Below are 27,864 nucleotides of genomic sequence, written 5' to 3' on the forward strand. Positions count from 1 at the left end.
TTATAAGATGAGCTGAACTAATTCAGCGAACAGAGATACCGCGCGAAGAGCGATTGACGCGAGCTGCCTTCGGGTGCGTGTTCGCGTTGTCCTCCTTGTCCTTGCGATCCTGCGGGTCCTGCTACTCCTCCTTCTGAAACGCCCTGAGAATTTGAGGGTAAGATACAAACAGTTAGTAAAGTTAAATAGAAAAGGGTTAGTTTTTATTTTAAAAAAGAAATGAGAAAAAAGCGAGAACCTAGAGAGACTGACCGTGATTGGGTCTCAAAGGCAGGCGCGGTGCATTTCGTGTGTCTGATGGCGGAGAATAAGAAGCGTTTCTGGGGCTCCGATCGGCCGGAGCATCGGGAGTGAGCTCGGAGAGCAAATCTTGGCTGTCCCCGGCGGCCAGGCGCAGGTTTTTCCCAGAGGGTTGCGGGAGAGAACAAGCTCCGACGGGAATGGAACTGGGGCCAGATGAAGCAGGGCGATCTAGCATAGAGAGCAAATGCTGTCTGTCCCGTGTGGAGAGACGAATATTCTTTCCTGTGGATCGCACAAGCACTGGTGGTGAAGAATTCGGGGAACTCGTACCAATAAAGGTGTCCAAGTCAGAGATATCTAGAAAGTTTGATAAAAATGAAAAAAGAGGGTTAATGTTTTGTTTTTCTTGTACAATTAGCTGTTAAGAAGGGGAACAAGAATGAACCAAACCTACCAATTCGATCGAGATACTCAAAAAAAGAGGAGTTGAGCAGGTTTATCTCAGAGTCTGAAAAGAAATAACATCGAGTATTTACAAACGGGAAAAAACAGTAAAAATATAAACATTATATGAACAAGAGTGAGAAAAAATGAGGTACCTGATGAGGCCATGATCGCTGCTATAGTTTAACTTACAAACGCACTTTTTAGCTCTGAGTGTTAGAGGGGAGCTTATATATGTTTTAAAAAGTGTATTCCAAGTGTTACAGAGCCTATTTGCATGGCTTTTTTGAAGATGAAAGGATTGACAGAATGGTAAAAAGGAAAATGCGAAAATGTAGTTAGAGAGCAAGATTAACACTTACCGAGTGATATACACATAGGGCACGCGAAAGGTAGTTGTTGATCCCTGGTTTCATGGCTGTTGAGCTCGCAAGCAGTCTGAGCGGAGCCAGTTGTTGATACGTCTGAAGTCAGATGTCTTCTGGGGGTTCGAAGATAGTCTTAACATCAGCGGGAGATCGTAAAATCAGACCTGGAGCGGATTGGCTAACCGGGGTGCGAAGGGAGCGGTGCAAGGGTTATGTGATTGGCAGCGGGGCGCAGTGAGGCGGAGTTGGTCTAAGGGGGGAATTTTCAAACGAGGTAAGCAGCGCATTCGGGACCAGAGCGGGGAGCGAACAAGCAGGAAAAAATTGTGCTCTGGAAGCTGTTGCGGGATCGGTGCGATTAAGAGCGAGGTAGAACTTAGAGTCTGCGTAGAATTTTAGAGGTAGCTAGCAAGAGGCAAGTTTTTGAAGAAAAAAGAGTAAGGAGCTTTCCCAATGTTTTTGGATTATAGCGCTTTTTTTTGGGAATAGAGGGGTAGCTAACAAGTTATTCTAGGGGTTTTGGAGAAATCGCGGAGAAATTTTTAAAAGGAGTTTTGGCTTTGTTTGGCTGAGCATGAAGGGAGCCGCGGGGCGCTGAATTTGAGAAAAAAAGACTAAGGATTTTTTCAGGATTTTCCCTGTTATCGAATATAAGGTTTTGGGAATAGAGGGGGTACCCTAACAAGTTATTGTAGGGTTTTGGAGAAATAGCGGAGGGTTTTTTAAGGAGTTTTCCCTGCTTATGTATCTAAGGATTAGGTTAAGGGGGCTGCGGGGATCGCGAGTTGTTTTTTCTGAGTATGAGTTTTATTCTAAATCTACAAATGCATATAAATCGAAATAAAGTTTTCCCCCAAGGCATGCAGCATGTGTTTGTGGCCATACTGAACGTTACAAAAGCACAAGTTTAACTAAACAATTTTAATATGGTTTAATACATTTTTAAACACATGAGCACAGAGCCCGAGAGAGCACGGTCCGGAGACACGGGCGCGCCCCCGCGCGCCCAGACACACAGCCTCGGGCGCGCGCGGGCGCGCGCACACACTGACCCACCACCAGATGGCGTTTTTTGAGCATAAAAAAATAAATAAATTTTTTAATTGCTTAAAGAAATAAAAGAATGCTATTTTGATATATAAGAAACTTTCTAAATAATCAATTATATTTTTATGAATATCATATTTTTATGAATATCATATTTTTATGAATATCATATTTTTATTAATATCATATTTTTATGAATATCATATTTTTATTATTTAATTACTTCCTACTTCCGGACTTCCGGAGCTAATTTAATTAGGGGCTAATTTAATTAGGGGATAATTTAATTACTTCCTACTTCCGGACTTCCGGAGCTCATGAATAATTAATGAGCTCCGGAAGTAACCTGTCACTTTTTTTGACGAGAGGGGTATAATATCACTCTCTTCTGTGAAAGCTCGACGATGGTTCAGTGTCAGGGTTTGTTTGCATTCATCAATAAATATCTAAATAAATCAAAGACTCCATGTTTGTTCTTTCATCATGTGACCTCTGCTCATCCATCTCTGTGTGTATCAGGATACATTTAGTTCATAATACACAGAAAAATCAGAGTTATTACCTGTAATAAATGTGAAAGATTCCTGCAGTGATAACCAGGCAGGACTGAAACACATCCAAGCTGTCACCACGGTAACAGCACCGCCCATCCACAGGTGAGGGGAGGAGCAAAAAGAGGGACTTTCACCATTTTATACTAAAAACACTCAACTAATGTTTCTAATATGAAACAAATAAGCCCACATTAATGTGAGCGTTTATTAAATAATAATAATCATGATTTCCTCCTGATCTCATTTCCACAGCAGAGAAAACTGTGGTGTATATTGAGGTGGAGGGTGTGGTCTGTGGCTCAGGTGTAGAGTGAGGGTGGGGTGCACCACAGCAGCATGCTGGGACTGCTGAGGGTGGAGGAGGGAGTGATGATGACATCAGAGCTGCAGCACAGAGACCAGTGAACACACAGTCTGTTCATCTTTGCATAGATACAATATACAGCACAATATTGAATGACAGACACGCTGTGGGAGCTTCCACAGATACACTGACGTCAGCATCCAGAGTCCTCCTGCTGCTCCCCCCTCAGAGCCCCGTGATCAGCACCAACACATTCAGTTAGATGACAGAGTCCAGCTGCAGCTAGAATCAGCTCCCCTCTGTGAACAACAGCACAGCGTCAGTGTTTCACACTCAGTGAAAGGAGGAAACAGCAGAAGAACACCATGTGTGCTACGTTTCCCAGGACACACTACAAACTGCACAAATACAGAGCAGCACGTGGAAGGACCTGGAGCTGCATTTACAGAGAAAAGACAGCGTGATGTCCAGAGGGAGTGTTCGCCCAAGGCACCAAACAGGCTAGGACTGACTGAAGCTTCCTGTCACAGTGAATCAGTGTGTGTCAGTGAATGCATCGTGTGTGCTTCATGGCTCCATCTAGTGGACTGATAGTAGAGCAGCTAATGGCAGCTTCCTCTGCTTCACACTGCTGTCTGACTGCATTCAGTTGACACTGAGATTCAATTCAATTCAATTTTATTTATATAGCGCCAAATTACAACAAAAGTCGCCTCAAGGCGCTTTATATTGTACAGTAGATAGCACAATAATAGATACAGAGAAAACCCCAACAATCATATGACCCCCTATGAGCAAGCACTTTGGCAACAGTGGGAAGGAAAAATTCCCTTTTAACAGGAAGAAACCTCCGGCAGAACCAGGCTCAGGGAGGGGCGGCGCCATCTGCTGGGATTGGTTGGGGTGAGAGAAGGAAGACAGGATAAAGACATGCTGTGGAAGAGAGACAGAGGTTAATAACAGATATGATTCAATGCAGAGAGGTCTGTTAACACATAGTGAGTGAGAAAGGTGACTGGAAAGGAAAAACTCAATGCATCATGGGAATACCCCGGCAGCCTACGTCTATTGCAGCATAACTAAGGGAGGATTCAGGGTCACCTGGTCCAGCCCTAACTATATGCTTTAGCAAAAAGGAAAGTTTGAAGCCTAATCTTGAAAGTAGAGATAGTGTCTGTCTCCTGAATCCAAACTGGAAGCTGGTTCCACAGAAGAGGGGCCTGAAAACTGAAGGCTCTGCCTCCCATTCTACTTTTAAATACTCTAGGAACAACAAGTATCCCTGCAGAGCGAGAGCCAAGTGCTCTAATAGGGTGATATGGCACTACAAGGTCATTAAGATAAGATGGGGCCTGATTATTTAAGACCTTGTATGTGAGGAGCAGGATTTTGAATTCAATTCTGGATTTAACAGGAAGCCAATGAAGGAAAGCCAAAACAGGAGAAATATGCTCTCTCTTTCTAGTCCCTGTCAGGACTCTTGCTGCAGCATTTTGGATCAGCTGAAGGCTTTTCAGTGAGTTTTTTGGACACCCTGATAATAATGAATTACAGTAGTCCAGCCTGGAAGTAATAAATGCATGAACTAGTTTTTCAGCGTCACCAGAGACAGGATATTTCTAATTTTAGAGATGTTGCGCAAATGGAACATATTTACATATTTGTTTAATATGTGCTTTGAAGGACATGTCCTGGTAAAAAATGACTCCAAGGTTCCTCACAGCGCTACTGGAGGCCAAGGTAATGCCATCCAGAGTAAGAATCTGGTTAGATACCATATTTCTAAGATTTTCAGGGCCCAGTACAATAACCTCAGTTTGATCTGAATTAAGAAGCAGAAAGTTAGCGGCCGTTGGTTGAGTGTGGAGTAAGTGCATATGAGAGCATGAGGGTGGGAATGGATGTTTGTATGTGTGTGTGCCTGTATGTCTGCGTCTATATGTCAGGTTGGGTATCAGACGCCACCTCTCTGGGGACACCTCAGGCCCTCCAAGGTTTGGAGGCCTATCTCCCCCCACCACCACTTCCCCTGCTAGGGGCGGACTCCCTCAGACATCGGTGCGTTGGTGGTTCTTTGTGTCTGGGGATGGGCATCCAGGTACACACCGGCTCACTCCTTGGCGGCCGCTTATCGGGGCCTGGAGCCTGGGGCTCGCTCGGGCCACTTCGGAGGTGGGGTGTCCCCGGCCTCTCGGCCTGGGGCTCGGTCACTTTGGCACAGCTGGCTGCCGGCAGAGCTCACGGGCGCGTCACTGCAACTCCCCCTGGCTTCTGCTCCGCGGCTGCTAAGTGAACCCTCATCTGGGACTCTCCTCAGCTCTTTCTGGGACAGTGGCGCGGCTGCCCCTCTGTGGGTCTTCCTTGGTCTCTTGTGTTCTGAGGGCCTCTGGATGTCTGGAGTTTTGATCTCCTCCACACCTGCTTCATGCCCTGGAGGACGGGGCTGTGGCCCCCCCACACCCTCTAGCAGATCATTACATGAAGGAACCTTTTAAAAACAAGCGCGTCCATGCTCACAGGTGCACACACGGGTGATCACACCCACAAACTACACCCTTTTTGGCTCCTACCTCAAAGCACACTGTGTTCTATTGATCTTATGTGCTGCACAATAATGTTTAATATTTAGTATTTACTGTCATATTCCCATATATCATTGTGATGTTGTTTATTCTATTACTCTTGTTCTCTTCTGCTTGTTTTCTTTTTTCTTTCTCAACAGGTGATCCAGGTGATCGATAGATGCATTTTCTTTTTCTTTTCTTTTTTTTTCTGTCCATTCTGTTGGTTTTTGTTTTTTGCCCTTCTCCCCCATCCCTCTTCTCAGCTGTTTCTCTTTCCCTCTTTCTTTCTCCCCTTCTTTCCTCCATTCAAGTCTGTCCCGTATTCAGTAAGTGAAAATAAAATAAACAATAACAGGTGAATCAAATGGACCATTATGGCAAGGCTGGGATGGTCAGTTTGGTAAAGTAAATCCATTGGGCATCTTTCTTTGCCTTTAGACAATAATTCTGATGCAAAAGAACCAAACGGGACAGGCAAAAAAAAAAAAAAAAAAGTTAGCGGCCATCCAGGTCTTTATGGCTTTAAGACATTCCTGCAGTTTAACTCATTGGTGTGTGTTATCTGGCTTCATGGACAGATAGAGCTGCATGTCATCTGCATAGCAGTGAAAATGTATGCTATGTCTTCTAATGATGCTTCCTAAGGGAATCATGTATAATGTAAACAGAATTGGTCCTAGCACTGAACCCTGTGGAACACCATGATTAACCTCAGTGTGTGAAGAGGACTCTCCATTTACATGTACAAACTGGAGTCTATTAGATAGTGTTACGGATTCAAATATTGGGAATGGATACAAGAGGAAAAACCAAAAGAACAACACTGGTCCGGCTGAGTCAAACGATGATTTTAATGATCACACGCGTGGGAGATGGACATCGTACGCAGACAGCATCAGATCTCAAAATGGTGGAGCATTGATCAAACTCTTATAGCCTCTAGTGGCCCCCACCTAATCATAAAAGCCTAAACATTCACATGCTTTCTCTCACACGGCGCCTAAGCTACGACCTTGGCTGCCTGTTTATCTGCTCCTGCTGAGATGGCAGAAAACTCCAGCATGTTCTCTTCTAATCAGACAAATAAGGCGATGACTTTCTGCGAACAGTATTTCTTATAACTCAGCAGTATAATGCATCATAAAACAATATCATTCATTCACAATAAATCACAGTCTAATGTAATGCAAATCAGTTTAAAAAATGAAATAGTTATCACCTTCTTCTAATCCAGGAGAATAATGCAAACTAAGACTACATAATAATTCACAATCTTTAATTAGGGGTCTAACATGGCATAAAATAATATTATAATCTCACAGGACGTAGATCGACCGGTAAATTGAGAGCTTCGCTTTTACACTCAGCTCCCTCTTCACCACGACGGACCGGTGCAGCGTCCGCATTACTGCAGCTGCAGCCCCAATCCGTCTGTCGATCTCCGGCTCCCTTCTCCCATCACTCGTGAACAAGACCCCGAGATACTTGAACTCCTCCACTTGGGGCAGGAACTCATCCCCGACCCGGAGTGGGCACTCCACCCTTTTCCGGCTGAGAACCATGGCCTCAGATTTGGAGGTGCTGATCCTCATTCCCGCTGCTTCACACTCGGCTGCGAACTGTTCCAGTGCGAGCTGGAGGCCTTCACCCGATGAAGCCAACAGAACCACATCATCCGCAAAAATCAGAGATGAGATTCTGAGGCCACCAAAGCGAAAGCCCTCCGCCACTTGGCTGCGCCTAGAAATTCTGTCCATAAAAATTATGAACTGAACCGGAGACAAAGGGCAGCCCTGGCGGAGCCCATCACCCACCAGGAACGAGTCCGACTTATTGCCGGCAATGCGAACCAAGCTCTTGCAACGGTTGTATAGGGATCGAATGGCCCGTAGCAATGGGCCATACACCCCATATTCCCGCAACACCTCCCACAGGACACCCCGAGGGACACGGTCGAATGCCTTCTCCAAGTCCACAAAACACATGTAGACTGGTTGGGCAAACTCCCATGCACCCTCAAGTATCCTCGAGAGGATAAAGAGCTGGTCCAGTGTTCCGCGACCAGGACGAAAACCGCATTGTTCCTCCTGTATCCGAGGTTCGACTAGCGGACGAACTCTCCTTTCCAGCACCCTGGCATAGACTTTCCCAGGGAGGCTGAGGAGTGTGATCCCCCTGTAGTTGGAACACACCCTCCGGTCCCCCTTCTTAAAGATGGGGACCACCACCCCGGTCTGCCAGTCCACAGGTACTGCCCCTGATCTCCACGCAACATTGCAGAGGCGTGTCAACCAGGACAGCCCTACAACGTCCAGAGCCTTCAGGAACTTCGTGTGAAGTGACCTTCCTCTCCACAGTTCTAGCAGGCGTTGTCTCTATTTTATCTGCTGTTTCTGCGTGGCTGTCTGCAGCCTTGGTGTCTGTGACGTTGCTTGCCTCTCTGTTCTGCAAATGAGTCTCTTAGTCTATTGTCAACACGTCAGCCTTATTTTTAAGTTACAGAATGCTTCTTCTCCTTTTTTTTTTTTTTTCTTTTTTCTCTTGGTTTGGGAGAATAGATGCAACACTACATTTTCACTTAAGGCATTTTTAGATAATTTCTAGTTTTTCAAACAATTCATGCATCTCACACATTTCAAACTTTGAAGTTAGGGTTGTTTCCCATTTATACATATATATATATATATATATATATATATATATATATATATATATATATATATATATATTTAACTTTGCATTGCTCACAGCTCATAGCTCACAGCTCTAAACCTAGGCATTTTTCAATCATATGCCTAATCACCATGTGTCACTGTGACTCTCAAGTATTGTCACAAGTTCGTTTAAATTCGTTTCCAAAACCAACAAAATAATCAAACAAAAACAAAAACATAAACGTGTCAGGACACAAAAGAAAAATGCTGCCACCCGAACAAGGCAGAAGTCTGCATATGTTGGCTTGTAATAGCATGCAGCTTGTAACATGGTAGACTAATGTGCCTGTGTTAATTCAGCTCCATATTATTGTGTGAAGTTGCACTGGGTTGGGAGTGGTGTTGTGTGTGTGTCACATTTTTGGTGAGCCAATGGCTGGAATGGGGTTGGACTAATTAGAGGCAGGTGTACTTGATTGCACTGATACACTGGTCTACTTATAGCCCACACTACAAACACTGCTGTGTCGTTTTGTCTCTCTGTGCAGGTATGTAATGTGATGAAATTAGATATGTTTGGGATGGATGGCTTTTGCGCTATGAATTTTATATTAAGTGTGTCGTTTTGTCTCTCTGTGCAGTCCAGGGCCTATTATATGCCACAGCCTAAAGGCAGCAGGGTTGCAGAGGCTTGAGTGACCACTGGCTATATGCTTGCAGGGTGGTGGGTCTCCAAGGACAACTTCTAACCCTGTTAAAGGCAACATGTGGGGTGCAACTTGGCCGTGTGTCATAGCTGGCTCTGGCCTTGGGACTGTGTGTTTTTATACAATTCATAAGTGGGACACTGGACTGTTTTATCTTTTATCTCTTGATATATTTTTCGTCAATAAATTATCTTTTAGAATTTTATTGACTGTCATCTTTTTGCCCATGACTGAGACGGTTGGTCAGACCTAGAGTCTTTCTTTGGGTGTGTTACAGCAGCTTCTGCTCTAAAAGAAACAAATAAATAAAAAGAAAATGTGGAACATGCTCATCAGCTTAGCAGTGTCTACATATTTAATTCAGCTTCTCAATCCTGTAGTTTTAGCTGTTGTCTACAGGGTTTTGCTTATTGGTTGTTATTATAGGTGTGCTCTATCTCAGCAATGTGTCATTCTAGGATGATAGGTTTCAAGCTGGTCAAGTGCCTCTATGCACTTCATTAGTTTATTTATTCTCTGTATTGTCTTCATCTCACATGTCATTACACTGAGTTTCAGCAAACCTTAAGCTTGATGCAGACTACTGCTTAACAATTATTCACCTCACATCATAACCGACTAAGGTGCCTCTTCATATTAATATTATGTCATTGTTAATATTATCCTCTTTGTCTTATATAACAGCAATAGCATATTATAATATTTTATCAGTGTGTACCACTATACTACTCCTGAGCCAATTTGTTAGTTAGGATCATCTTATTCAGCAAACAGATAATTTAGAATTCATCCAATCTGCGGTCACATTTGTTCTCTCTGTTGCATGGCGGACCAGGCAGGTCTATTATAATATATTATTTATAGTTTATTTTGTATCCATCAAGGGCTTCAGATGACCTGCAGAATCATCCTTTTCCCAGGGTGGAGACAGTTACCTTTTCACACACTGTCCTTGGCTGAACAATGACACAGCCTTAATATACTTTATTTATGTTATTAAAATATTTTCGTGTGAATTATTTGCTTTATATTCATTTTATACATTGTGGGCATGGTCATCATGCCAACTGTGTTTCATTGATAATATCACTTTACAGGTTGTTATCCTTGCTATTATTAATTTCAAGTACTCTAAAGATAATTTCTACTGTAACTTTCCCTTCATCTTTATTTCGTACTTTTTATATTTATATCTACTCAGTGGGGTCTGTTTTCAACCCTTTTAAACTACTTCAAACTACTGTGATCTCTAGTTTTCACTTAATAAGGGATTATTATGTTCTTCCTGATATGGGTGGTGCTGCAGATGCGGCTGCAGGAATGAGTGATGGTTTACTAAAAGGATTGTGGACACTGCACAGTGTCTCGTCTTCTGGTTTTACTAAACTGGCAGTTGGATTCTGTTCTTCTGACTGTTTATATTTTGTTTTCTTAAATCTCTCTCTGTTTTTGTCCGGCGTCTGGACTTTTCTTTTCTCACCACTGCTCGTCAGCAGGAATGAGTTTTAATTTCACTTGCTTGATTACCCATCTTATTTATGTATTTACTTATTTTTGTTTAAGTAATATATACACGATACAGCTGCTATCACCTTCGCTGGTATTAGAGACGAGAGTGGTTGCTCACACGCCCTTCTACTTTCGGACTAGTTCCGAAAGCGGTGTGAACTTTACGAGACGGAACTCGACCGTTCTCTCAACTCACCAGCACGTCAGTGAATAGCAGTAAAAGAAAAACACAGTAGGAGCAGCTCAGTCTCTTATTGGACCGTGAAAAGTCAGCTTGCTCCGTTAATTAAAACAATACACACACACATTCACACTCACAGCTTCGACGCGCGCGACCGGAACCCTTATCATAAGGGGAGCTCCCAGAGCTACTTACTCCCTAGACCCAGTCTAGACCCAGCTGGGGGAGCTACCCAGAGCTCCAAAGCTACCAGTCGACGAGCTTCCAAAGCTTCCAGTCGACGAGCTACTTCCGCTATTTTAAATTCCCTGAATTCAAAATGCGCTTTTACGCAAGATTGTGTCAGTGTGTCTGTATCTACCTGGTCAGTGTCGCCGGGTCTGGTCCACCTCGATCGGGCCCCACCACCGTGGGTCGCTTTCTAAGACGTTGGCCAAGACCCGAATTTAACGCTCTTGGACTTTTATCACACACCTGGTGTGTGAGCTGTCGACAGGCGAACAACGTGGACTGGTCACGGAGATGGGACACGATGGAGGCGCTCCGGCTCCGAAGGACCAAGAAATGTTGGGGGAAAACTCTGCAAAAGACCCAGGAGAAATAAAGACACAATGAGACAAAGTTACTTTTTATGCTTTAACGTGTACACGGGTAAGCTGTTAAGAACAACTCACAACCATGGACAGCGGCTTGGTATTTTTATAGGCACAAATCACAGAGACAGTGAGAACAGGATAAGAAAATAATAAACAGATAAAATAAACAACTCCATATGTGGTGCTAGCCTCGTCAGCAGAGAGCTGGGAGAGATAAAACAATCTAAAACAATATGTCCCAAAACAATATGTCTTCGCTAGGAAAGTCTAAAAGGATAATTCTAAACTAATCTAACCATAGACAAAGGGCAGACAAAAGGCATCTTTGTACATTTAAAAGAAGGTAAAGAAACATAGAATCATTTTTCCTGTAACAGTTAAACATTTTCTACAATATTGACAAAGCACTTTAAGCACAAGTTTGTTAGTTAATAATTTAGAAATGAATATTGTCTGTATGGACTGCAACTTTCCCCCAAAGAAAGTGCACATGTAAAACTGCGGTGTTAAGCGATGCGGTTGAAAAATTTGAGTGCGCCTAACTTTTCTGCCAGTGCGCCTAAATTTTTAAAGTTAGGCGTACCGGTGCGCCCATGTCAAAAAGTTAGTCTAGAGCCCTGTTTGTAGATAAAACCACAAAGTAACAGTAACATACCCAGAAAAGAAACCAGGAAGAAAGGGTTAGGGTTTGTTGAGACACATTTAAACTGTCATGATTATTATTTCATGTGGTTTTGTTTTGTTTACATACACTTTTAGATGACTTATTCTAATGAATGTTATTTGTTTTTGCAGTTATGGGGTGGTGGGTCATGTTTAGCTGCTCTACTTCTGGTTTCTGTCAAGAATCAAAGCGGAGAAGTTAAGAGTCTGCTAAAGCGTGCATGCAATAGCACATTTTTTCTTTTGAACACTTTTTATTTTGCAAATGGTCTTTTTATTTTTTGGTTTTGTGAGCGAGGTATCTTTATTTATGTGTGCTTTGATGGATGGTATTTACAGTTTGATTTTGTCACGATCTGTGACAGCAACAGAGTTAATCAATAGCCACAACAGAGTGGTTGTATAGGATAAGTCTGTTCACACTCTTAGTTTGCAATTCCCACTCCTGATCAGACATTTCAGCTCTCACTGCATATTGTGATGCTCACAATGATTTGCTGGTGAGGAAGTCCACCCCCTCACAACGACCAGGTTCTGTGTCTGATTTCAGTTCAACACAATCATTCCTCAGCACCTGCTGGCCTGAACACTCCCTCTGCAACTTGATCCTGGGATTTTCTGACTTGACTTGAGTTGAAGAAGTAACTAGTAACTATAATTAAATATTAAAACATAAGTCACTTGCCCAACATCGGTCATTATACACTGTATTTTGCAGACAAGTAGTTACAGGACTCTCTCCCAGGCCACAGTCAGAAAATCTCACTCAGTGCACAGCAGGAGCTTCACACAAACTCATGTTCACAACACATGTTAGAACTTCATGTGTGTTTTCAAAATTGGAGTTATTTTTACTTCTAATAGTGTTTACATAGAGCCCAGGTCATGAACAAGATTTCTTTTTACATTTTCATTGTAAGTAGAGTAAAGCAAAAGCTTAATTAATCTTAATCTAATAGCCCTGGTGTTTTCTAACAATCCGGACAGAATGGTAAAAAAAAAAAACGTGGAAAAGGAAGACACAAAGTGGTCCTACATGCATAAGCAACTGAAGTTGGTATATACAGGTAACAATGTACAGAAACATGTATATGTATAAAACGTACAGAACTATGTATAAAATGGTGTTGTCCATGATGGATGTTAGCTTAGACAACATCCTCTCCTCCCCAACCTGCTCGATGGACTTCAGCGGACAGTCCAGGACCGAGCTGGCCCTCCTGACCAGTTTGTTGTGTTTCCCCTGGTCCCTCTCTGCCATTCCACCACTCCAGCAGACCACAGCATGGAAAATAGCAGAAGTCACTACAGTGTCGTAATATGTCCTGGAGCGTCCTGTTCACCCCGAAGGATCTCAGCCGCCGTAGCAGGTGGAGACGACTTAGACCCTTTTTGTAGAGTGCATTTGTGTTTGTGGACCAGTCCAGTTTGTTATTCAGGTGAAGACCCAGGTATTTGTACTCCTCCACCGTTTCAGTGTCCAAACCCTGGATGTTCACTGGTGTAATAGAGGGTGGCTTCTTGCTGAAGTTAATCACCAGCTCCTTCGTCTTGCTGGCATTGATGCAAGCTTCGCACCAGCTTACAAAGTCTTTGATGACCCCCATGTATCCCAGTTTGTTTCCCTCCAACACTCGACCCACAATGGCGGTGTCGTCTGAGAACTTCTGGAGCTGGCGAGTGTCCATGTTATAACTGAAGTCTGCAGTGTACAGGGTAAAGAGGAAAGGAGCGAGTACTGTTCCTTGTGGGGTCCCCGTGCTACAGAGAACGCAGTCAAGAAGCCTCACATACTGGGGTCTCCTGGTGAGGTAGTCGATAATCCATGTAGATAACCGATGGTGCACTCCTGCTCCTTCGAGCAGAGAGGTGTGAAGAGCTCTGGTGACTGGGGGAGGGAAGGGCTTCTGAGTCAAACCTGTTAAAGAACTGGTTCAGTCTATCAGCCCAAACCTGTTCTCCAGACTCTGGACCCCTCTGCTCGCTGTGCTTCATTCAGTTATGGTTTTCAGCCCTCTCCACACACCTCTGGTGTTGCTCTGCTGGAGCTGCTCCTCCAGTTTCCTCCTGTCGTTTCCCTTCCTTATCTCTCCCTAAGCTCCTTCTGGACTGTACAGTGTTATCCACACAGAAGTTGATATAGTCTTTTATGCAGGTAGTTAGTGTAAGTCCAGTGTTTTGTTTTCCACATACTGAGTGACAGTAGGGAGGGTTGAGGACAAGGAAGCATGATTAAAATCCCCAGAGATGAAAAGGAAGGCTTGGAGGTGTGATGTCTGCAGCTTGGACACTACTGTGTGAATTGTCTCGCATGCTGCTGCCGCATCTGCCCCTGGTGGATCGTAGGCAGTTGTCACGATGACTTGCGAGAACTCCCGTGGCAGGTAATACGGTCGGATGCTAACTGCTAATGCTCCACATCTCGAGTACAGCGCTGCTCCTTAACACTAATGTGCCCCACTTTAAACCATACTCACTGTCTTTTCAAAGATGGTGCAAAAGTGGGTTGCTAGTTCTGTCACCAAACATTTTAGACGACGTCCACACTAGCATGTTAATATACAGCACTTTAGACATCCGCATATCATTAACAGACACATCAGCGATTACATTTCTGCACTCTATGATACTGACTCATACTGGATACCGTATTACAAATTGGTCCTATACATGTCTAGCTGCTATTGGGCCAATCGAATTATGCTACAAATTAGCATTGAAAATATTAGACAGGAAACCGATGTCATACTATCACTGTCAAATTAGAGATAAATACAAGTTTTTAAATTTTACTAATTCAAAATTATTTAAATCTGTGTCTAATCTACAAGGTTATACATGGTCTGGCACCTCTACCAATGAGTGATCTTATTACACAAAAGTCTAGCATACTAGCATCTCGATTGACTCGAGCCACTGAAAGAGGGGAATTGGCATTTAGGCGTACAGCATTTTCACAGAATGCTCTGTCATATCAACGAGTGACCTTGTGGAATAGTTTTCCACTGTCAGTGAGGGAAAACACAAGTTTTCCTATCTTTAGAAATCACTTAAAAGGGTGACTGAGGGACACACAAACATGTGATCATGTTTAAGTAGTCATGATTATATGCTGGACGTGACACAGAGTGCATTACAAAAAGGGAAACAATTATTAGTGTAATGGGTCAGTGCAATATCAGGACAGTCAGGGCATGTGCAATATTGGGGTTTGTGCAATATAACTGATGTGATGTGATTGTGTTTTACATTGTCCTCTGTTGTCCACTCTTGTTGTCATTGTTTGTTCTGATATGATGTGAGTCTCTGTGTGTTTTTACTAACTTGCGCACCAACCTGCCAGAGGGTCTGCAGATGGAAATAATCTGGCATTTACATTTGGCTTTACATTTGTTAAAATATTCATCAATATGTATAGTCCCTCTTTCTAAATAACATAATTAAAATTCAAATTAAAAATTCAAACAAAGAACACTGGCAGAACATGTCGAGTGAGATTATGATTCAGGATGAATAGAATCTACAGTTTTTACTTACACTGTAAAATCGAATTAGTTCCCAGAACTCAAAAAATCTATGCAAACTCATTGTCTCAAAAAACTGAGTAAAGCTTAATTAAGATGAGTAAGTTAGGGTAACCTACTCATTGCAAGTATACAGTTCTAAGAATGACTTTCTGACTGTGCAATACTGATTGTTTACACACTGACAAACATTTCAAGTTCTACTAAATTAAAAAAAACAACCTGCAGTAACTTATATTAATATAACACTGTATTCAAATATGATTCAAATAGAATAATTAACAACACTTCTTGTAATGGTGTTTAAATCAGCCCAACTTTTATTTTGAAATGTAAAACAATATAACAGCCAACATCCTGGACACTGTTCTGCTGAACAACAAACGATTATACTGCCGTCACTGTTATAATCTTACAATGAAACTAAGTCTCAGATTTAATTATTCTGAAAATAAGTTTAGGCCTACCACAAGTTTGTTTTGTACTTACATTACTTATGTAATCAAAATAAAATGTATTTACTGTTCTGTCACAAGTGCAGTCTCTACATCAAACAACACATTTGTTTTACATTCATACACTGAAGCTGTTATGCTGTAATAATTTAAGGATGCTGGTTTCCAGTCCAGGCATCACTGCCTGAATGACTGTCATGGATCCAGGTGATCCACATGTAAGTGCAGAAGAAAGTCTTTACCTTCCCTTCAGTACAGTGGCAGTGGATGTGGGTTGGAGATGCAATGACCTTCAACCTGCAGGTGACCATCTTCACTGACCAACCACCTGTGATGGAGGACTCATCAATCTCAGACTCCCTCCTCACTGGAGAGGTGACATTCACTGTCCCACTTGTCAGTCTGGATAGCCAGCCGCTACACAATAATGTCATGAAAGCATATTTTTAAAAGGGCTCTGCAAACATGGCCAATAACTTTCATTCTGATGATCTGCAGAATAATTTGGCCACAAAACAAATTTCACTGTTCAAAAAGTTGCAGACTTCACTATATACAGTGCAGACAGTGTGGACCCTCTAAACTAAGTCTTTAGGATATGATCTTTGAATGAATGCAGACCAAACTGTCGTTGTATTTACTTACACAGCATGTCTTGTAGGATTAACTGGAGTCATCAGCAACAGCACAGAGCAGTCACATCTCAGGTCTAATAATAGAAGACAGGAAACTAAAGCATAAAGGAAACAGCAAGTAAAGCAGTTTGATGTAAAGTATGATTAAAGTTCAGCCTGATTAATATAAATGTGACAGCTACTAATATATTGTGGGAAGTAAACTGTAACCAAAATACTTCCCACTCAGCTGATGTCTTTCTGTCCAACAGCTGCTCTTCTAGACTTGTAAGAGTTTGATGTGATGTGTGGAGTGCTGATTCAGAGCCTCACAGACAGTAAGAAGCACACAGAGGGAGAAAAAACATAAAATTATTTAGAAGCTGATTTAATCCTTAATGGCTGTTCAACCATTATAACCCTTGTAAACATTATAACCATTATAACAACACAGAAGGTCAATGTAGGCCTCATCCACTCAAATTAGACTAGCACATATAGTACTACAAACACCATCTATTACTGTGTCTGAATGTGTGGTAAAGGCACTGTCAGTATAGGCTTAAAGAGATATGTGTTTCAGGTCGCCGGTTCGATCCCCTGCTCTGTCTGTCTCGGTCGTTGTGTCCTTGGGCAAGACACTTACCGCCTACTGGTGTTGGCCAGAGGGGCCGATGGCGCAATATGGCAGCCTTGCCTCTGTCAGTCTGCCCCAGGGCAGCTGTGACTACAACTGTAGCTGCTTCCACCAGTGTGTGAATGTGAGAGTGACTGAATAGTGGTATTGTAAAGCGCTTTGAGGGTTATATTAATGCAATCCATTATTATTGTTATAAAACAGACATGTTCATTAAATGTAAAAACAGCTTGCTTATGTTGGTAAAGAAAGATTAAATTTAACATTAATAGATGCCACAGATGTTCAAAAGAAACCACAAAGAATTAAAATAGATACAGAGGTTAAGAATATACAGTTCATCTGTTATAAAAGTGGACTGAAAACAAGCCCCGCCCCCACTGGCTGCACCTTCAGAAAAAGTTTTCTCTCGGTTCTTATCTAGTAGCGGTTCACTTTTCTATTTCAAACAATCAACAGAAAATTTCACAGAGAGATTTTATATAAGGTTTTTAAATGTCAGAGGTTGGAGGTGAGGAAGAAAGTGGACCCAAACGCAGGACTCACAGTGCAGGACAGGGCTGTTTATTGGAGGGAACAGAATGAACAGATTGAGAGATGAATAACTGACTGACGAGAAGTCTGGCTGAACTAAGAACACGGTAACAACATTACATCAATGACAAGACAAAGAACTGGAGGAAACTGAGGACTTAAATGCACTGACGGAAAAAGACGATAGGAGACTGGTGAGTCACACAGTTGAACTAAATCTGACTAATGATACGCAGGGACTAGAACATAATGCAAATAGGCAGGGGATTGACACAGGAAATCAGGAAATATGAAAACTAAACAGTGACAAAAGTCCAAAACTGAAAACAAAGGGTCATCGACCCGGGAACCCTGACATTAAAGCTGTGGGTTACTTTTTAAGTAACATGAGCCCAGAGGCAGCAGCAACGGCAGTCTAACACTAGCTAGCTAGCAGAGTTCATAAACCTGGTGCTAAGAAGGCACAAAATCTGTTTGAATAAGAGAGTCAGGGAATCACAAACAATGATCTCTGGAGCTGAAGCTTCTCCAGGTTTGCTCAACATATTCCAGAAAAAAATGAACATGAACACGCAGACTGATCTGTGAGAAGAGGAGGAAGGCATTTTCAAACCATATAGTCAAAACTTCCAGCTTGCTGAGTTGATCAGCTCTTTGAATAAAAAGTACTGGTAACTTACCTAACATGAGATCTAATAACAAGCTGATAAAAATTGAGTTCAATCTATTTACTGTTTACCATGGTTTAAGAACAGTTTACAAAAACAATGCCATCAGGTCATGAATTTAAATAAAAACATAGGACTTTTATACACACTAATAATGTGGGCAGCTGTAGACACGATGGCTAACGCCTGATAATTGCTCATGGCCACATCTTAGCTCAGTGCCTGCAAAACAAGCTGCTTCTTTCCACCACTTTTAACTGGTTAGATAAATGCACATTCACATATAAAACTCTGAACTACTAAAAGAAGGTACACCTCTTTTGGAAAGTTGGCCACAGCTGATGGCTTGCATACTCTGGCTTCCTGAACAAATGGGGGACCATGCACATCAGGGGTGTCAAAAGGGGGCCAAAACTCAAGGCCCGCTTTAGGTCTCGAGCCAAACAAGATAAACATTTATTGAACACACTAAAACAATGTTCTTCAAACATAAATATGAATAAAAACAGACAGGAATATTATTCCAGATTAAATGCTGCCAAAACCCAGAAAAATAAATGAAAGCAAACACAAGGTTGGAGCCGCATGCAGACGAGCTGGGCGCTGCTGCAGGAGTGCAGCTAATAAACTGCGCGGGCCATTCAGTGTCTTTCCCTGAGTGCATCATTACACTGCAGCTGCATCTGAATCTGCACAGGTGCAGTTTCCATGTAAATGGGTTGCGAAGCAGCTCGAAATTCACTTTATGTGCTTCAAAGTCACCAAAGTGCCGCGAACTCAGTGCACAGTGCGCTCAGCTTATCAGGAGAGTCAGCCGACTTCGTTCAACATTACTTGGCAACAGGGAGAGTGAGGCAAGTTGCACTGGTGCATTTGTGACAGCTTCACCGCATCATAGATGCCCATGAACTGACAGGTTTCCTTGCTGAGGTCAAAAACCCTATTGAAAGTTTTTTCCTCAACTCAGCCAACGGACCTCTGTATGAGTAATAGGTTCAGTCCAAAACACATGGTTTGCTTACATGTTGCTTCAAGCACAGATGTGTTGAAGTTTTGTCATCAAATGAGTCAAAAGCTGCTCCTTTCTTTCTGAATTTAATTAAAAACTGTAAAAATCCCAATTTTTACAGGGATCACTAAGAACTAGAGAAATATGTACTGGGACAAACCTGATGATCTGTTGCCCAATGTGTCTGTGTTTGGTCATCATATATTAGGCAGAGCTTCTGAATTTTCACTAGGGATGGGTACCGTGTGTTCTGACATAAACGGTAGTAACCAGACCGAAAAGCAGCGCACATTTCGGTGCTTTATTTCGGTGCTTTATTTTCCTGAGCTGTGATACACTTCTAGCCAATCATTTTACGTTTCCGAGGATAGTAGGCGGGGCCAGGTACGTACGTTCTGTTAGAGCAGAGCTACAGATTAAAAATGTCCAAGGCGAAGCGGTCAAAGTCTGGCTGTACTTCACAGCAAGAGATGCAAACTCAGCAGCAACAAGTGCTTTAAGCTGATACTGTGATACTGTCAAAGGAGGTAACACCTCAAATCTGATGAAACACCTGGCGACGCATAGCGTTTGTTTTTTTTGTTTGAGAAATGCGCCGTATTTGATAGCTTGCTGCGAGACCTCACACCGAGCACATCTACTGTGGGTGTGGTGCCTGTTATCGACCCGGAGTTAGCAACATCCCCCAAAAACCCGAAGAGGAGAGTCCTGGCCCCTAGCCCTGCCAGTGTAGCAGAAATGATGAGGATGATGATGCAGCAGCAGCCGTTCTTCTCTGCGTGAGTAGCTTAATGTTGTTCGAGTGTAATTTACGTTGAGCTACATGCGGCTGTCTTCTTGTTTGATGGCAGATACTCCCTTCACCCTGGACAAAAAGGCTAAAATGACCAAAGAAAAAGTGGAAAACAGTTAAACATGAGAGGTTTTTGGACAAAGTTTGTGTTTTTTCCATTGTTTAAGCACTGCTTCCAGCCAAGAGTGATACCATATATGCCCCATAGCTGCAGAAAAGGCTAACATTGTTATCTTTTTACAAAAAACAGCTGAACATGAGAGGTTTTTGGACAAAGTTTGTGTTCTCCATTCTTTAAGCACCGGTTCAGCACCGTTTAAGCACCGGCACCGTTTCAAAAGTACCGGTTTGGCACCGGTATCGGATAAAACCTAAACGATACCCATCCCTAGTTTTCACTGCTGCAGGATTCATGTTTCAGGTACATAAAGTTTCATTTGATCTTTAACGTGAGCTTGAGTTCAATTACATTTTATTTATTTAATGCTATAACACAGCAGCAGCTGTGGAAAGGTTCTTAAATTCACCTGAGAGGTACAGAAATTGGGAATCTCGACATGTTGAGCTGAGCACATGGCTGCAGCATCTGCAGCAGGTGTTGGGGGCGGATGATGTTCTGTCTTTGTTCACAGAAACTGCAGGCTGCAGCCCATTAAAGGTGCTCCGCCCTCACCGTGAATTCATCACAGTAGCATGGCGACTTTTTCAGCCAGCGAATCACTAAGTGTGCTACAGAGGAAGTGATGAAGGAGATGGTCTCGGGCTGTCGTCCAGACGTTTAGTCGACGTCCAGACAAGATGAAGACCCCATCTGTCTCTCCACTCCTCGGTAAGTCAAATATTCATTCACTCCAACACACACACACAAAGAGGAGGACACATTTCTGGAGACTTACCAACGCCCTCTGACTGCACACTGTGTGCAAGCTGTCTGACAGGATTTTGTACTTTTAATGGGTTGCTACATCCACCTTTTACAAGAATTTATTAGTTTATTCATTTATTAGTTTTTATTAATTTTGCCTTATGAAACTGCATCATTAAAGGAAGTCAAGTTTACATTACAACGACTTCTGCTTCAGTTTGTAAAATCTTACATTTCTGTGACGCTACAAAGACATAATTTTACATAATAACATAATCATTCACGTGACATTTGTTGTTTTATTTCAAGATATTTTTCACCAATTTTAGGTTTGTATAAATATTTTTTAACAAACAAGTGCAAACAGTTCAGAAAAGTCCTAAAACCTTTTCAGATATTTCTTGCATGCCCCTTATTTAATCTTCTTCCACTAGAAGGTTTTTTATCATTCATTTCATGTGGTTTGGCTCACAGTAAGAAGGTCCTGGGTTTGAGTCCATTTGTCATGGTCGCACTGCCCAAAGCACAGGACTAGACTCAGCTGCAGACAAACCCGGACACACGAGGGTGTAGTATTAAGAGAAGTTTATTGTAGGAAGACGAGAGTGACATAAGCAATGAAAACAAAAACACTCTTGGCAAGTAAAACATGAACTGAAGGCGAGAGCCCAAACACTGGCTCTGAGACGAGTTAGCAGGTAGCACATCACCGTGCATGAAGCAAACAGATAACTAGACGTTACCTGCACTCAATGAAACAAAGCTGTGAATTACTATCTGCAGCATGAAGGAAAACGCTATGAACAAGACTATGAGAAAATCACTATGATCTGTGGAACAATACTATGAGCTACCATCAGCAGCACTAACGAAAATGCTATGCACATTACAATGAGTCACTACAATGCAAAATCACCACACGAGCTAGGGCTTGGGCTCAAAGTCATAAAGGGGCAGTGGGGCGTTATATGAAGGAGTCTTAGGGCTGTCAAGGATGAGGAATGGGGAACCAGGCACTGGGTGATGTTCAGAGTAGGAGCCTTGAAGTGGTTGGCAAGAGTTACGAGGCAAAGACTCTTCTCCCTCCTCTTCCATTTTAACAGCAGCTTGCATTCACAGAAGTTGCATTACTGCCACCCCCTGGAGTTATCTAACATCACATCTAACTCTCTAAATCCTCTTAAATAATCCTGTATTGCTCAGAAACCGAAGAACCACTCCTTTCCCATCCATTCAACCACCTTCTCAAACCTGAATTCCCCAGTGTTTGCCATTTCTACCCTCATCATTCTCCTGTAGTTACCATGCCTCCTGCACAGGGCTCTAGAGTGCGACCAATTTAGTCGCAAATGCGACCAAATTTTTCAGTGGTGCGACTAAAAAAAAATATTTGGTTGCACCTGTATGACCAACTGTTCGGGTAGCAAAAAAAAAAAAAAAAAATCTGCAGCCTTCCCTGTGGTCAACATCAGACACACATTTTGCCCCTATCGTGGACTAAACCAATCAGAGATAGTCAGGGGCGGGACCTCTCTGATTGGCCGTGGTCCAGTTGAAAGTGCAGGTGGAAGTGGGAGGTGAGTAGCTTGAATAAAGCGATATCAATTCATTAAATCCTGAATCGACTTTTAAATATAACTGTGTTTTGCCAGAAACGCCAGATTCTCAGATTAAAGCTCACAAAACCATTTCAACAACAACCAAACAGCAGATGAGAGCAGGTACACGGACTCCACACAAAGACGTAAACACAGACCCGACGCATCAGAATCAACTTTGTCTTTCTCGGCTTTCTCACCCGACGGCCCGTAGATGGACACGCTGTCAGAGCTTAGCGATCCTGATGCGTCCGCGCTGTGTTTACGTCTTTTTGCGCTGATTCTGAGCTGCAGGTTTTGTCTCTCCAACCAAAATTCACCGAGCCAGCAGCAAAAGAAGCAGCAAACTGCACTTCACATTTGATCAATGTCGTCATGAATTTTGCTGTTTTGCTTCCACGACTATTAAAATCACATCCATGCACAGCTAGCTCTCTCTCTCCATCTCTCTCTGTACTTCAAGAACAGTTTCTGTCTCCAATCTCTGTTTTCTGTATTATTCATTCGCTTATTACCCACCAGTCTACCGTTGTTTACAGCGCTGTGGCTGCTGTCTTTTTCTTTTTCACTTAAATGACCTCGGACAAGAAAGCCTGTTTTTTTCTGTTGTTCAATACTGAAGAAATTTAAACTTTATATGCAGAACATTGTAGAATATTTTTAAGGTTATCTGCTATAAAAAGCCAGACCAGGAAAATCTCCTTCATGTTTTTCTGTGTTTTATTCTCAGTTACTTTCACACAAAGGCATCTGCTGTGATGTTCACAATTCTGATGAAGTCAGTACTGATAAATGATCAGAATTATAATATTTCTGACTGTCTGAGGCTAAGTTGAATCGAATCGGGACTTTGAAAACCGGAATCGAATGGATTATAGAAATCAGTGATGATACCCAGCCCTATGAGCAGCCTCGGCACGACAGAAGTGGATGTAGCTGTAATAGGAAAAGAACTATTGCTAACTTTTCTGTTAAGGCCTGATGCTTCTGAAATTCATAGCCAGTGCTCTGACACGGTGTCATCAATCTTTGAATGCTGAAAAAGCAGCAGTGTATCCAGAAAAACACATTATATTATATCAATTATTATAAATTTGTGCCGGTACGCCTAACTTTAAAAAGTTAGGCGTACCGGTACGCCCATGGCAAAAAGTTTGTCTAGAGCCCTGCTCCTGCAGTTAATAAATACATGCTCAACTGTTTCCATAACACCACACCAAGTACACAATCCTGTCGAATGTTTCCCCTTCCTTCAGATTTAGATAATGGTATCTGTACTAGACTTGTAATCAAGACCGAGACCAAGTCGAGACAGAAAAGTCTTTAAAGTGCAGCCAGATGCTGCTTCGTTCACGGGTGTCAGGCATATTTGTGTTTTTGCGATGCACCCGCGCAGCCCTCCTCACCGCCCCGTCTCACTCCTTTACTGAGAGGACAGACGCACGCTCCACTTGACTGACGCGTCTCTCACCCTCTCTGTTTTTCACATAATGATATTGTTCTATATCCTCGCATGTGATTGGCCACAATATAGAGGGACTGAAGCATAGCTGAGCCACTGTGTGAGAGCTGAGCAGTGAAAGGAAATGAAATCTCTAAGCACGGCTGTTAGAGCTGATGCTTTTGAAATGACTGGTAGATTTATTGGGCTGTTTTGAGTTTTGTTCAAAAAAGAATGACTTCATATAGGAAAAATATATATCACATGTGCAGGACACCTTAAACTAGTTTTTTAATTAAGCAGCAAGGCAGAACAAGGTCAGGGCTGTATCAAGACACGAGGACTAAACCCCAATTCAACCAGACCCAGAACTGATCCGGAATTAAAACAGGACTACAACAGTTCAAAATCAGGACTACTGAGGACTTAACCAAGACAGACCCAGAATCAGAACTAGATGATAGCAGCACTAAAAATCATCATAGACCTGCACTACACTTGTTTTTTAATTCAAGTCCACTATTTTGATTCAGGAGTTTATATAATTATTTATCCTTGTTGTGCAAACAAGCCTGCAGAACTTAATAAATACAGAATTTGAAAAGTAACAAATGGCATCTAAAAAGAAACACTAGGTACGAGACACATGTTCTGATGAGTTTTAACAACCATGTGACTAACATGTGTCTCACCTGCTCTTGTTCATCTCTCTCTCTCCCTCTGTGCTGACAATCAAGCCAAACACCAACAGTGTTACAACAGTTGAAACCAGATATTTACTCTTCAGATAAAAACACTTTTTTAATTGTAACATCAAATCAGACTAAATGTTTATTTTTTTAGGTTGATAAATATAAAAAACATATTTGTTAACTTTAAGAGTAAAGAGAGAAACTATCTGTATTTCTTAATTACAAATGGCACCAAATTGAGCCACACTTATGGTTCTTATGGTATATCTCTTGATTTCCCCATGTCACAGAAACAGGGGCTGTATCCCAATTCAGGGTCTGCAGCCTAACGATCCTCAAGGGCCGCGTACTCAAAGACCGCTAAGGCCGGAAGTGCGAGGCTTGTGTAATGGGACGGTCTAGCCTCCGTTGTGCTGATACTGTTGTTTGTCAATAAAGTTTAAAAAAAAAGCCTTCGTTGCGCTGCCCAGGTTGCCTAGCAACCATGATACTAACAGCTGGAAACGTGTCATAGCTTTGTTTGACAGAAATGAAGGAGAACATATTTAGTTCATGTGTTTGTTTCTACATGAGCTTTGATCATTCTCTGTAAGATGAAGCTCAGCTACTGAACGGCGTATATTTGAAAGGCTTTAAAACCAAGTTAGTACAAACGTCACTAACGTCACATGACTTTGCCGACATGTGACCAACAGGAATGTTTTAATGTTCTTCGTTATTAAACATTTGCACATAAATAAGTGACATAATATTCAGTACTTAAAGTGTACTCTTCGGCCGCTCCGCTTCTGCCGTCAGCCGCCATTTTTTTCTGCAAATTTATCCACACCCATTGCTGCGCTATGCATTCTGGGATATGTTGGGCCACGAAGTCTACACTGCCACAGCCTTAAACTTCAGGGAAATGAAGGACGCATTTCGAGCAGCCTTTGAATTGGGACAGGCTTCGGCGCGCCGCTGTGACGTAATCGGCCTTGAAATGCGGCCTTAAGGCTGCAGACCCTGAATTGGGATGCAGCCAGGCTCTGTGTTTTTCCTTATATGCATCCACAGCTGTGCCACCAGTTTACTCACATGGACTCTACTAACCTATCAGAAGCTTCTTCAGCTCAGAATGGAATCGTCTGCAGTTTCTTATTAATTAACAATAAACTTAGTGTACATGTGCTCCTAAATTTGATGAAAGTGATAAAAAAAATGGAAGCTCTGTCTCTTTATTCTGACATTTAACTAATTCAAAAGATATTTCAACATGTATTTATCTAAAACAAAACAAGTTTACTCTTTTTAACAGTAAAAATTGGTTTTTTTTGTTTTCTCCAGTGTAAATATCTGGTTTCAGCTGTGAATATCCTGCTGTGTATTGAAGTTCCTCTGGTTTTGCATAGAAATATACTGAACAACATCCAAAGCATAATATATAAAATAACATCTACCTGAGTTTTTTTTAACACATGACCCTACGCTGTGTTCACTGCATCGTTCCATGTTTGGCACTGATCACCACCTGCACTCATGTATATATCTTTCAACGTAGCACTCTTAATTCTTATCCCTACTTTTATTTTTTCATGTCTATTTAAGTGCTATTTATGACACTATGTTTGCACTGAAGCACCGCAGCAATTTCCTAATGTTGTAAACCTGCTCAACATTTGGCAATAAAACCCCATTCTGATTCTGATTCTGATTCTTTGAAAGAAGCTCCTTATGTCCATTGTTGTGTTCATCAGTACACAACTGAAACCGATTTAGAGTTTGTTTATCCATGAAGGGAAACAACTGAAAATATGAAATAAACACACATGTAGCTGAGACTCTCTAAAAAACAGCATTGTTGTTGTTTGGATTTTCATTTCGCCATTTGTTGAGTCACTCGAAGAGCAAGAAACGTAATATGGGTCAAGTGATCAGTTTGATGTCAATATTCGTGATACACAAACACAAACATGATATCAAACAGCAGCCAAAGGGTCCAGGGATTCCTCGGTTGGGGAAGGGCAACAACAATCCTCTCCAGTCACTAATGTCAGCACTTTGGAGGAACCAGGCAGGGATGGGTCCAGGGACATTTTTATACAAAAGAGAAGAAAGTCACAAGCCAGGAACAGATACTGCGAACGAAATTACCATGAGAGAGCTGAGCAACACTGAAGAGAGTCACGCAACAATCCAGGGATGAGAAACGCCGACCCGCCATCTGAAAATAGTCACCAGAGACCAAGGAGCAGCAGGTGATTAATTGACTGCAGATGTGTTGGCTGGTGGCGGGAACACACAATGAGTTTCCCCTTGGTAGAGGGGAAACTCTATAACTGCACAAAAAACTATTTTTGGCCCACCTTCCTCAAACACGTATCTGCTGCTGAAACACCAGCGAGCACCGAGTTAAAAAAACCACACATTTATTTAACTCACCTGAAATCGCACATCCACACTTCCTCCGCTCACACATTCTCCTCTTCTGCCACTCGTGCTTTCACTGCACTTCACACTGCCACACTCAGGGGTCCAGGGAGAGGTTCTCAGACAAGTCCGGGAATCTTTATACAAAGACAAGTGTTAATACGAGCCAGAAATATACAACGAGCAAAGTTTAGCCGAGGCTGCATGAACTCAGGGTGTTCAACGATCCAGCGATGAGACACTCTGAGCCACAAACCCTGAATACTGGCCAAGGAGACAGGACTAGTCAGAGCAGGTGCATCAAAGGCCGGAGCCCAATATTGACATCCGCCCAGGCAGGGAGGAGACAGCGAGGAGAAGAGAGAGGGAGAGCGAACACAAAAACAATTTAGAGTCAGCCGGAGAGACTCGGGGACATTGATGCAAAGGTCAGACTTCCTAGTTTTGTTATTTTGCACTTATTTTAGTTTGTTAAAGCCAATAATTAGTTCAGCATTCCCGTTTCTGAGTTCACATTTGGGTCTTTCCTCTGCCAGCCACGCAGCCACCATGGCAGAACTTGACCTCATTATGGACCCAGCAGACTCACATTGTCTCCTGAGGAAATGTGTGCCCAGCTTCAGGGTTGCTGTCAGAGCGTGGTTTATTTAAAGACCTTTTCAACAGACACTTGCAAGTTAGTTTTCTTGATGACTTCCTGTCGTCCACAACCTGTTCTGGGACGTTTCCCAACATGGAGTGTTTGGCTCAAGATGAACAAACCTCCATTTGGAACTGTTTCTGACCTTTAGTGA

The 27,864-nt window shown here is 42.3% G+C and overlaps 1 protein-coding gene across 1 annotated transcript in view; it reads right to left on the bottom strand.

The window, feature by feature from the left end:
- Positions 1 to 27,864, bottom strand: part of LOC143416657 (uncharacterized) — a 376,067-nt gene continuing 348,203 nt past the window's right edge. The window contains exons 2-4 of the mRNA XM_076882106.1: positions 698 to 751; positions 253 to 600; positions 1 to 143 (exon numbers count right to left, since the gene is read on the bottom strand). Coding sequence (XP_076738221.1) covers positions 1 to 143; positions 253 to 478 — 369 coding nt within the window. The 5' untranslated portion in view covers positions 479 to 600; positions 698 to 751. The remainder of the gene's footprint in view (positions 144 to 252; positions 601 to 697; positions 752 to 27,864) is intronic.

This window comes from Maylandia zebra, linkage group LG3 (assembly GCF_041146795.1).
Source record: "Maylandia zebra isolate NMK-2024a linkage group LG3, Mzebra_GT3a, whole genome shotgun sequence".
In the NCBI taxonomy this organism is placed as follows: domain Eukaryota; kingdom Metazoa; phylum Chordata; class Actinopteri; order Cichliformes; family Cichlidae; genus Maylandia; species Maylandia zebra.